Raw genomic sequence first — 12,779 nt, forward strand, 5'->3', positions numbered from 1 at the left:
TATATAGATGCTGCTTGCCTGGTTATTCAGAGGAAGCTGTTGAGACAAAAGAGAAGCAATTTGTAGTCCTGTAAAGGGTTTTCTCCTATTCCTCTGCCTGCAGACCTTTTGCTTTTATGTAAAACGTATCCCAAAGTATCCCTTGTGTTTCTGAAGTCACTAAATTCGTGCCAGAGAGCTTGCTCTGGTAACTTACTGTAAATCAGGGAAAGTGGTATCTTAATCTAGTCGTTGTCATCAACATGCAATTTATAGTCTTCTAGAATATCATGAGTCTCTGGAGATTTCCACTAACATGGATTTATTTAGCTATTGCCAGTATGTGCTGAGATCATCTTATAAATTGCCACCCTTTAAAATAATTTTTAACTCGCTGTCCCTATTTATCTTAGGTTATTACAAAGGGCAGCAGTATTTCACTTTATGACCCTGCAGAGTGAAATATGAACGAATCTAACACAAAGAGGAGTAAATAAAAATTACCTTTACCTCCTCCATCTAAACCGCCTCATAAATAATGAACATACTTGAAGGACAGGGATAACTACTCCAAATTAAGCATTAGTTAAAAACATGGTCGGAGATACCTTGGGAATCAGCTCTTCAGGCACCACGTCCATTTGAAGAACCCACCAGACCTTTGGGACTACCAGCACGACTCATCCTTCAAGGGGCAAAGAGCTGTAAATTAAAAACAGGGCTTCTAGACTAACCTTTTCTTTTCTTCTGCCTGCTCTCTGAAAAATATGTTCCAATGTGCATAAAGCTTCTGTTTGCAGACATGCGCAGGTGTGTTGCATGCGTTGTTCGTTAAATACAGCATTTGGAAGGTTATGTAAACCGCTACAGCTTTCTTCAGGAGAAGGCAGTGCTGAGCTATAGCAAAGGTATTTGTACTTGCCGTCATGCTCGTTGTACACTTTGTAGGAGCCACATAACATCCAGTCTTATTGTTGCAATTTCGCAGATAGTTTTCTTACGTTTTTTGGCAAACAGTCTGAACTGCCTTGTGGTTGTGAAATTAGTGGGCCCAATTGTGTACATAACACTTGTGAAACCCTGCTGGCTTCAAAATTTTCCCTGTGTATTTAACTGGTCGCAAAAACAAGTAGATGCTGAACTTAAGTAAGCGCATTAAATAACACATGCATATCTGACCTTCCGAATTGTCCTTCATTTGAGGCAGCAAAAGACACACACCACATACTTACTCAATACATGTATCCCAGAGGGGCTACAGAAACAAAAAACTGACGGGTTTGCATGAAATGCCCATTTCAAGGGTTTTTTTCTCTGCTCTTGTTTTTTTGACTAGACATAGGAAGAACCGTGAAGCAGCCAGTGAACTTCTGATGAGACTGAAAGATAACAGGGATCTTCAAAAGTTTCTTCAGGATTGTCAAGAGGTAAATTACATGCTTTCGCTTTTATCGCCAAAAGCTGCATCCTGCACAAGAGCATTCTTACCCCACATTTTATGAGGACTGGAACACTCAGCGTTTTGCAGTCAAGTCATCCGGTAGTATTTAGTGTGGAGTAAACAATTCAAAAAAGACCCCGCCCAAAACCCTGCAAAAATCTGTTTGGGTTTGTTTTCTTTTTTCCTCATGAACTGAATTTGCTTTTGTCATCTAAGCTAAAGAGAGGGGAAAATTGCCAAAAGCAGTGAAGATTTTCTGCTGTGGTATAAATTAATCATGTGGAATCTGGTGGGATTAGCACTGAACTCATTAAGAATTTTGTCTACAGCTGTATATATGTATGTGGCCTGGTGCAGGAGATTTCAAGTGAATTCTACAAAACATTAGTCAGAAAAATAGGAGGTTAGGAATAAGAGGGGAGCAGGATTAAACTGGATCATTTTTAATGTGTTATTTATCTGGTAGTTCGCATGTGTTTAAAATTGTTAAGTACTATCACATTTAAAAAAAGAAATCCCGTCCAGATTTTCTAGTGACTTACATGGACTGTTTACACCGAAGGCAACATTTTAAAGTTAGGAATAATCTTGTTCCTAGTATGAGGAATTAATCAAGTAATTTTCAGGTTATTTCATGCCATACTGACAGATATTGAAGAGCCTTGCCTGTGATGTACATTAAAAATGAGCTATCCTTATCTGAAGCCTGCAAAGAGCGCCGATTATGACAAAGCTGTGCTTTTAAATTCAGGAGTCATCACGTTAGCTGCACATCTTAGCCAGCTACAAGGGACTGGAAGTCACGCTGCAGTGTGTCTGAATGGAATTGCCCGCAGCTGAGATTTCGCACAAGAAAGAAACAAAATGACAATCATAAATGGGGCAAACGATGTTTACTGCTTGGTTGCCTAGATGCAGTCTATTTTCCTGCATTGCGTAAGCTAGCCATGAACTTGGCTTAAATTGCTCCTTCCTTGGTAGTAAAAACATGACAGATTAGCAAAAATTCTGCTGTTATTAGCAGCAGCTTCTTCCTTCCTCTGTAACATCTCTGGTACAAAAATCCCCTGGCTCTTGGAGCTCTTCTAGCCTCTGTGTCAATGTGGTTGCGTTCCCTAGGATCTGGTTTTTTCCCCTGTATCGTTGAAAGAAAAAGGAAAAGATGAAAGCTCTAGTGTCTGGCCGCCTGAATGCCTTTCCTCTCGATTGTTTCTCTCCAGCCACTAACGCATGGATGTCTCCACTGCAGGGTTCAAAGACAGAACTTACAATACCCAAATGTTACGAATTTCTCCAGTCTTTCTTGAGAGGACATTAGCCTTGCCGATAATTGAATGCTTGTTTTCCGAGAAGACAGCCATAATGAGACTTAGAATTTGCATTAGTGTGATTACAAAGTGCCTGTGATACCTGCGTTGGGCTGGAGGGATTGCGCGATGGAGCACCGCTGTCCTGCGGGGTGGGAGGGAGCCAAGGGAATACCTCGCCCTTCGCTTCTTCGTTAGCGCCGACCGTGAAGCTGAGAACTGTTAGAAAACAGATTTGAACCAGTCTCCGCTTAACCTGGCAGTGATCCTTCGGCCTTCCTGCCCGCTGCCTTAGGGACGGTTTCCCATCCGTCTGTAACTTGAGGAAAGGAAGAGTGTTCTTGCGGTGTGCCCCTTCCCCCGGGGAAGCCACTTTCCTCGCCGGTCACTCCGTGCTGAAGCGTGATGGTAGATGTGGCCTCCTGCCCTCGCTCCTCCCTGCCTCTGACTCGCCGGCGAGGCGGTGAGCGGGGTCACTGGCGCTCGAGGAGGTGGCAGGGCAGTGCTCGTACCAACAGCTCAGCGATGATAAACCCTCCCTCCGGGTCACAGGCAAGGGAACACACAGCGGATTTTCTTGTTGTTAGTAGTCAGATACATTATCACAGGTTAATCCTGGGGAGTTGCTTTTTTGTCTGTTTCTCGCATTCATAAATCTGAACGTGTTACATAAATTTGCTGAGTGAATGAAATAGAGAGTGACTGCAGAAAATCCTGAGAAGAGGAGATGTGATAAATTTTGCCATTTAGTTTTCTTTGACTTCCTGCTCTTTCACAGCTCACCTTCGAAGAGATTAAAGCTGATCTTCCCTTAAGTGCTTAGAAGCCCCAGCACCGTCTGGGGCTAATTTCTCTGGAGACGCCAGAGTGAAAGCGTTTGGCGAGACTCCACATGTCAGAAGTTTTCTGCCTGTTCGCGGAGTGTGCCGGCAGGTTTTGTCATGCAGCGCAGATGTCTGTGAACCGTACGCCGCAAGATAGGCTGTGTCAACTTGGGTATTTGCAACGTCTGGGAAGCGCAGCAGCAGTCAGTGCTCTTTCACCTTCCCTTGTTGCTCTGCCAGATTTAGAAGGGTTTTGTCTCTGCATTTCTCTTAGTTCATGCTCACCATCCCTGGAAGCGTTCAAAAAACGGGTAGATGTGGCACTTCGGGTCATGGTTTAGTCTGGTCTACCCTTAATTGGTTTAGTGTGGACTTGGTGGTGTAGGTTAATGGTTGGATTGGATGATCTTAAAGGGCTTTTCCAACCTAAACGATTCTATGATTCTATGCCTGGTTTTCATTGCGGAGTGTTACAGTCTTCTGGGAGCTGAGAGCAGAAACAAAATTTTGTGGTATAGGTGCAGAGCATGGGAGGAAGCCTAATAGCTAGCTCTGCTGGCATGAACAACTGACTTGGGTTTTCTGGAGAAATAAGTACTCTGAACGTTGATCTGAGGCACTCTTTTAGGGAATTACTGTATTATTTTTTAAATCAACTTTTGCGCTGAAGATACTGACTTCCGGTGACTATAGCGGTTGCAAAACTCAGCTTTTAATAGTCTCCCCTAAAATGCTTTATTTGCACTTCTGTGTTATCAGAAGGAACGTAACAACATGGTGAGAGTCAGAAATGAGGGATTTATCCTGGCAGCTGCTGGCTGGGTACCACGTATCGTCTGTGTCTCGGTTCACCCCATCTGTTAATGTGAGCGATCCTACCTTTCCTTGGGAAGCACTTTGAAATCCTCAGAAGGCTTAATGCTGTGGCTGAGTAAAAGCAAACAATGAAAGACAAGCAGTGCAATTTGCAGAGTACAGCAGCTGTCTCTTACCCAGAAAGGCAGGAGTAAAACCACTAATTTGGGGTTATATAGTAATCCCTAATGCAGCCTTTGGTTGTTAAGTAGCACAGTAGCCTGTTACAACTGTGAACATCGCTGCCTGCAGAGCTCTTCCTTAACACGAGCATTTCTCTCTTTAGTCTTGACAGCAAGATAAGATGAGGAGTTTCTTTGATTGCTCTGATAAGTTTTCCCTTTTTGTGGAGCTTAACAGTGCCTTTAAGGGACAATTTAAAAAAGGCTTGCGAATGCTAAATGGAATTTGTTGCCCTGTATCCTGAGTGCATAGCGGAGAGTTGGCGAGTCTCGCCTGTGCTGTTACTCTTCTTGTCAGGGTGCTTCCTCCGCAGGACGGCCTGCATCACTGAAGTGGCATTCTGGAAACAAAAGTTAGATTTGTTTTCGCATTTTCTGCTTGGGTAGGTGACTCTAAATGTGCAGAAAATGAATCTTTTTCAAATTCTGTAAACGTTCCTGTGAACGTGTTTTTTATCCACACCTAAGGGATAGATAAAGCAGTCAGACTCACCCTAGGAGGAAATTTGATGTTGGCTGCTATGATCATTCTCACATTCTATTTGCCCTTGGCAAATAAGCTGTCTTTGAAAGTAGTGATTTTCTCTAGCGTTGATCTGGAAAGTGTTCTCAGTGCCTTTGTATTGCACAAAATGGGAATGAAATCAATCTTGGATTTTACGTAATGGGAAAAGGAAAGTCTTGAGTACCAAAACCCTAATGGAGATTGGACAAATAAATTTATTTATGTAAACCTATATAAAGACTATGGGGAAAAGGTACGAATGTGGTGTGAATTAATGGTACAAACCCATCTCTATTAAGACTTTCGATGCGAGTAGAAATACAGAATTTCTCATTCAGTGTTTCCCTGAAAAAGGTACCTTGGGGCTCTGTTTAATTCTGGAGAGTGCCTCTTGCATGCCACTGCATTAGCCTGTACCTCTGCAATGTCCTCAGGAAGTCGGTAAGGCTCCACAGGGGTGTGGTGGTGACATTCGAGTCCCGGTCCTGAGTACCACACTGAGTAATGTTGCAAGGGAAAAGCAGTACGAAAATACACTGTGACCAATAAGTAGGACACTAGTCCCTGTTTCCCTTGCTGTTGAACCAGGTGAGACCTGTGTGTTTGATTTTGCTCATCACGGAGTTGATTCCTTTCTGCTTGAGTCATGGGTTATTTATGTATTGGAGCTGGATGTTTGAATCTAACTGTTAGAGAGGTGGATCCTTGACTGAAACCTGAGTAGAAGCAGGCTCTGAATCTCATGCAGCTCTTCTGTAGAGGCATCTCTTTATCCTTGATCTGGAGGCATTTTGATATTTCGCATCATTTCACACTACAAACGTTTTCACAAACACCTGTGTATTTTCCTTTTCAGCTCTCACTCTGGATCAATGAAAAGATGCTTACAGCCCAGGATATGTCCTATGATGAGGCGAGGAACCTGCATAGCAAATGGCTGAAGCATCAGGCGTTTATGGCAGAACTTGCATCCAACAAAGAATGGCTGGAGAAGATTGAAAAGGTAACCCAAGAACGTCTGAAAAATGCCCTCATCTTTCTTGAAGATATTTGTGCACAGAGATGGGATCTGTTCCTCTGCAGAATTGGTTCTTGAATCATCTCTCCAGCTGAGGCAAAAGGAGATTTCATTACTGTAGAATATCTATCGCATCGTGTCTCCATCTAGCCCATTTTTATTCCTCATTGATGTTAAATGTTTTTTATCCAAGACATTCTCACAGCATAGTCACTAAGTTGCCAATTTAATTTAGTCTAGTCTTTCTTATCTGTTAGGAGGAAGGCATAACCTAGTTTTCATATCCAAAGCATAAAAGGGGCAAATGATATGATTTGAGCTAATAAAGTAGAAATACTTCCTGGAAAATAACTGAATGTAGGCGAATAACTGAATTTAGACTACCCTGCTGCCGTGCTGGTTTTCATTCAGGACTACAATCAGGCTGCCTTTCCCCATGCAAAATTAGCGCATGAGGTAAAGAACAGCCCGTTTTGTGTTTAATTAAGATTCACAGCTCTGTATCAAGTTACTTTGAAGGCTTTAATATGCTGTGATGAGCTGTACTTCCTCCCCCCGCCATTTCTCATGTGCAGCTCTGGAACACTAAGGAGGTCTCGTCTTTAGCTCTGACAGTGGGTTTCTGTTCAGTGTAAGTTAGCTTAATTGCTCATTTCCTCTCCCAGTTTGGCACTCTGTATCCCATTAGAAGCTTTTCTGTGATCTGCAAAGAGCAATACCCTTTAACGATGTGATTAGAAGGCTGCTCTTAGTACTGGAAGTACCTTTTTAGTGATGCTAATACATCCTCACCCTTTGCCTCTGAAAAATCAGATTGCAGCAAAGTACCAAAGTTGTGTGTCAGCCACAGCTGACAATCACTGTATTAATGTTTCCGGTGGTCCCAGCTATTAAATGTGCTGGGTTGAGTAGTGTTCACATCTGAAAAGGTTTTGTCCCTTGTCAGCACCACCCAGGTGCAGAGGTAGAAGTATAATTAGAAGTAAAGAAAATATTTCCAAAACTAATGCAATCTTTGTGAAGGTAGAAAGGTATCTTAAGTCCAGGTGCTCTGCTGGTGCTAGGTACAGGGTTCCTGCTTCCCAAGGAAGATTGCTCCTCTCTGGTATTAGCTTAGACCCACGGTAATTGCTATAACCCATGGACACAACCCTCTTCAGTTGCACAGCTCAGTTTTGGTGCCCTAAGCTCCCTCTCCCAGCATTATGCTGGGTCGCCATCGCTCTCCTGGTGCAATGGCCCACAGAAGCTGGACACACACACAGCTTGTTCAGCTGCAGCTCCCTCCTCCGCTGTCGCACGGGGGCACGGGGCAGCCTGCTCTGCTTCCCTCTGAGCAGTGCCCCCAGGAGCTCCTGCAAAGGAACACGTGTAGTGGGGAAGAGAAAGGAGGCGTTGCTTGACCTTCCCATTGCCAAGAAACCCTCTTCCTGGCAACAGACGGACCTGGGAGCTGATGTTCTGGAAGGATAATTGGAGAGAGAAAATGCGTGGTGGTTGCTGCCAGCAGATGAGGAATCCTGAGTGCTTGCTAATCAGAGTAATTTAACTAAGGGTCTGCAAGTGCTCCTGAGGAGGTACCATTTTGTGCTCTTTGCTTTGCAGGAGGGAATGCAGCTCATTGCAGAGAAACCAGAGACTGAAGCCGTAGTGAAAGAAAAGCTGACAGGTCTCCATCAAATGTGGGAAGAGCTTGAATCCACTACCCAGACCAAGGCTCAGCGTCTCTTTGATGCAAACAAGGCGGAGCTTTTTACCCAGAGCTGTGCTGATTTGGATAAGTGGCTGAATGGTTTGGAGAGTCAAATTCAGTCGGACGACTACGGAAAAGATCTCACCAGTGTCAACATCCTGTTGAAGAAGCAGCAGGTAAATGGAGCGCAGGTTGCAGAGAGGGCAGATAGCAGTTATTTACACTCAAGGGAACAGACGGGGGATCCTTTCAGTTTAGAAAAGATTTATTTGCTTTTCTTTCCTCCTGTTTTTCCTCTGTCTTTAAGAAGAACCAGAAATACACCCAGAAACAAATCAGCCATAAATTTCTTGATACAATCTCTACCTTATACTGCCTTCCTTCCCCTCATTAATATATTTATTCTGTCTCCTGCTGTAGTCCTCCAGTCACCGGTCATTCCCTATCCATACAAGGCTGCTTGCCTGTGATTCAAACTTGTCCGAAGCTGGTGGGTCCCTGATTCCCTGCTGTAAAGGCAGCAAGGACAGCAGGGAGCAATGAAGCTCTTGTGTGCAATTAGCTGTGCTCCAATTGTTCAGGGTAATTTGTGAATGACCGATAGAAGAGATTCAGCTGTGGTGTTGGCCAAATTGACCATTTGCACAAGCAGGCGTAACTGAGGGATATCAGCAGGTGGCCACAGTTGTGAATCTGTGTTTAAGCCTTGTTCCTTGCAACATGAATGCTGCAATACAGCAATTAGAAATGTGGTAAATCCTTATGGACTAGCATCTGTTCTTCCTTCTTATGAAGCTGTTGACGTACCCTAGTCGCATCAACTGCTTTTACCCTGGTTTTCAGGACCTTTTTGCCATGTTTCTGTTTAGATGCTAGAGAATCAAATGGATGTTCGTAAGAAGGAGATAGAGGAGCTGCAAAGCCAGGCAAGGGCTCTAAGTCAAGAAGGGAAGAGTACAGATGAAGTAGATGGCAAACGCCTTACTGTAGAAAAGAAATTTTTGGAGTTATTGGAACCTTTGAATGAAAGAAAGGCAAACCTGCTGGCCTCCAAAGAGATCCACCAGTTCAACCGGGATGTGGAAGATGAAATTGTGAGTATAAAAGAAATCCTATTCCCCAGACAATAGGAAGATGTCACACCTGTTGCGGAGCTGTCACAGGAAGAAACCTTTCGATCATGTCTCTCAATTGCATGTTTGAGTAATGCTGCTTTTTGCATCTTGTGTGCACCAGCCTCTGCTGCCCTAACTGTGTCTGGGGTTGGTTGAAATCAAATGTGCTGCTCTTCTCTTACTTTCAGTTGTGGGTCGGAGAGAGGATGCCTATAGCTACATCTACTGATCATGGACACAACCTCCAGACTGTGCAGCTACTAATAAAGAAAAATCAGGTAAGTAGGTGCTGTTAGAGCTCTGTACCTGTTATTTCTCCTTAGTGCTGACTCATTCAGGAAGGGCGGGCTTGGGGTATAATGATGGGTGCTGTGGTGGTGTGACCACCGGCTGGTGGCATGTTCAGGGAGGGCACAGCCCCAGTTTGGCCACATGAGCTGATGGCATGTGTTTTGCTACCCCTCTAGAGTTAAGACCCCTGACTGGCATTTCTGTTTTTTGTCCAGTGCAATGTCTCATCAGTCTGCTTTTCTCCCATGTAGACCCTTCAGAAAGAAATCCAGGGACATCAGCCTCGTATCGATGACATTTTTGAGAGGAGTCAAAACATTATCACAGAGAGTAGCCCTAATGCTGAAGCAATTCAGCAGAGACTTGCAGACTTGCAGCAGCTGTGGAACCTCCTCATCGAGGAGACGGAGAAACGCCACAAGCGCCTGGAGGAGTCTCACAGAGCACAGCAGTATTACTTTGATGCTGCCGAGGCTGAGGCCTGGATGAGTGAGCAGGAGCTTTACATGATGTCGGAAGAGAAAGCCAAGGTGAGCAGCTCCACAGTGACACTAGTTTGGTTTTAATCGTTTAGCTAGAGGGGGGCAGGTGACATAATTTAATATGTCGCTAATGTAATGGTAACATAAACAAATTTAATTCCCTTGTGAAGCCTCAAGTGATCATCTCTTCTATTTGTTATGACATCTCTGATAGCGTGGAGGATAGGCCTTGCTGTACTGAGTCAGTGAAGCATCCTCAGACTGTGGATGGCAGCTGTGTGCCTTCCTTTGCCATAAGGTCAGCGTTACCGCTACGGTCCAGTTAGGTCAAGTTTTCTTCTAGTTTTGAATCACTGGGAGCAGCATGATGCACCTCTCTGTGAAACAGGCCTGGTGGCCACTCAGTTGATGCCATTAGTTGTCAGCTTTTACTCCCAGTGAAGTGAAATCGGAACAGCATCGGACCATGCCAAAGAGTAGGTGAACTTCTGTTTTTCAAGGAGGTGTTAGAGTGCTGTATCTTATTTGTTATTTACATTAATATACTGCGTTCATTGCCCTGATAAAGTAAAACTCGGCTTTGTATCAGTGTGACACATTCCGTGGGTATTCAGTCTTCAGTTAAACAGGATTTGTTTTCTTTTTTGTATCTAAGCAATGCAAATAAAAAGGAATATTAATGTGAATAGTACGTTACAAAAAATATTTTCATGAAAAGGCTTATTGACAATACCGGTTAACACTGAGAGTTGGGGGTTGTTTTTCTAATCATAACAATGCATAGAAAGTTCTGATTGGAATTTCTCCAGGCACTTTGATGGAGAATCCTTTGGCAGGGGCTCCGTAGGATTTCTTTTCTCTGACCCAGGCTGTCATTGAAAAGCCTGACAAGTGACATGCCTAATACTGTTCCATTTTTCTGAGCCCTGCATAATCACTGGTGTTGTGTAAACACGCAAAGAGCTTCATGGAAGAGGAAATCCAACATGCTGAACGCACAGCTGATGTAATTTTGTTCTGCATCCCAGAGGGGTTGTTGCATGCACTATTTCACTTGTTATTTTGCTTTCTGTGGGTACCATTTGCTGTGAACTCAACTATTAATGTACCATTGTCAGAACAACTTGTCTTCAAGCTGTACTTGAGCACGGTTCTTTATAACTCTTTCTGGCTACCACTTTCTGCCCACGCACCAAGTTGAACTTGCTGTGTGGTGTCTTTCTCTGGAGTTGGGGTGCTTGAGCGTCATTTTGTCACCATTACAGGATGAACAGAGTGCGGTGTCCATGCTGAAGAAACACCAGATTTTGGAACAAGCTGTAGAAGACTATGCTGAAACTGTGCACCAGCTTTCAAAGACCAGCAGAACTTTGGTTGCAGATAATCACCCAGAAAGGTATTAACTGCCATTTTTAATTGGATTACACATTCTTTTAGTAGTTCAGTCACTTCATTGGGTCGTTCTGACACACAAAGACTACAGCAAAGAGTAAGTAGCTCTGAAGAGTGTACAGAGGAAGAGGAGTTCAGCCTCACTCAGTTCAAGATGCATGTTGGACCACCCTGATTTGGCCAGAGACAGGGTCCTCAACAGGGTCAGTATGTGCAGCTGCTGATTTCTGGGTGGTTCTGGACACTTTCAGTAAATGTCTGTTGTATCCTTTATATAGGCTAGCAGCGTCAGGTCTGCCAGCACTGCTGAACCTCACGGAGGCATAGCAGTCCTGAAAGGCGCAAGGGTCCGTGTTCACTCTTTCAGCCAACAGGGTCACAGGCATTTATTCTTCTGTCTGTAGGGCAGCGCTGCCCAAGATCTGCCTCATCTCCTTGAGATTCCAGTAGAATCAGAGACTGGAGTCTGATGCTTTAAACATGGGCACACGAACATCTTGGTTTTGGTGAATTTATCTCAACTTTCATAAATGGCTTTCCCTGTGGGAGAATTCAGGAAGCTTAAGAACTGTTTTGCTGTAAGAGCTGCAGCTAAGCAGACAGAATTCTCCATTGGCTTTGACTGGAAGGCTGATTTGACGATGAGGCTGATGTATGTAGCTTCTCTGCCTTCGCAGATAGGAAGGTAGGACTATCTTCGGAAAGATGCTCTCCGCCTCCGGTGGAAGATTGTTGTTTAACTCAAAAGCACTCTCTTGTGGTCGTGATAATTTCTGATGAGAGTGGATTTCCTGGCTGTGCTGACTGAGCACTAGGGTAATGTAATCAACTTCACAGGGCAGAGGGAAGGCAATTTGTCAGGGCTATATGGCTCAGACAAAATCTAGGCAAAAGATACGGCAGGTAGGAATTTTAAACACTTTTGGAAATGCTGAGCTTTAGGGAATAAGAAGCCCATGAGTACTTCTGGACTTCGAAGCAGAATTTAAATGAGAATGAAATGCTACTTGCCTCGGCAGCTCAGATCCTGCCTGTAATTTTGGGAGAAGACTCTGGTGTGATCTGCGGTCAAATGGAGAGCTTGGTTCCCAGCTTCACTCTCTAAAGCCAGGGGGGTTATATGTACAGGGCAGAGACGTTTTACAGCTACAGTGGTCAACTGTGCCAGCAGAGGATTGGTCCAGTGCATCCGAGTCCAATCTGTGCATGCAGCAGACAAGCATTCTGTGGATTAAATAGCCCAAGAGTGATTTTTATTCCTTGTAGGTTTTTTTTTTTCCATTTACTTTTATTATTTGTAAAAGACAATGAGGACTCAATGACTCAATGCTCTCTGTTTTTTTCAGTGAGCGTATCAGCATGCGCCAGTCCAAAGTGGATAAGCTGTATGCAGGCCTGAAAGATCTAGCTGAAGAGAGACGGGGCAAGCTGGATGAGAGACACAGGCTGTTCCAGCTTAACCGCGAGGTGGATGACCTGGAGCAATGGATTGCCGAAAGGGAGGTGGTGGCAGGATCCCACGAGCTGGGACAGGATTACGAACATGTAACAGTAAGTTCTTGGGACGTGGCTGCAGGTTGACCTTCCTTTTCTGGATGCTGCACACAGTAGATGGTTAATATAAACGGGTGGCTGGCTTGCTCGGTTTGCTCAGATCAGTTTGTAATTACAGCGCTGCATGAGTCTGTTTCTCTG

At 44.2% G+C, this 12,779-nt stretch overlaps 1 protein-coding gene across 1 annotated transcript in view; it reads left to right on the forward strand.

Moving 5' to 3' along the window:
* The window catches only part of SPTBN1 (spectrin beta, non-erythrocytic 1), a 93,194-nt gene that overhangs the window by 63,102 nt on the left and 17,313 nt on the right, over window positions 1-12,779 (forward strand). The window contains exons 17-24 of the mRNA XM_075708598.1: window positions 1,316-1,406; window positions 5,950-6,096; window positions 7,717-7,980; window positions 8,674-8,898; window positions 9,108-9,197; window positions 9,462-9,740; window positions 10,958-11,088; window positions 12,431-12,635. Coding sequence (XP_075564713.1) covers window positions 1,316-1,406; window positions 5,950-6,096; window positions 7,717-7,980; window positions 8,674-8,898; window positions 9,108-9,197; window positions 9,462-9,740; window positions 10,958-11,088; window positions 12,431-12,635 — 1,432 coding nt within the window. The remainder of the gene's footprint in view (window positions 1-1,315; window positions 1,407-5,949; window positions 6,097-7,716; window positions 7,981-8,673; window positions 8,899-9,107; window positions 9,198-9,461; window positions 9,741-10,957; window positions 11,089-12,430; window positions 12,636-12,779) is intronic.

The sequence above is a fragment of the Pelecanus crispus genome, chromosome 3, assembly GCF_030463565.1.
Source record: "Pelecanus crispus isolate bPelCri1 chromosome 3, bPelCri1.pri, whole genome shotgun sequence".
Classification (NCBI taxonomy): Eukaryota; Metazoa; Chordata; class Aves; order Pelecaniformes; family Pelecanidae; genus Pelecanus; species Pelecanus crispus.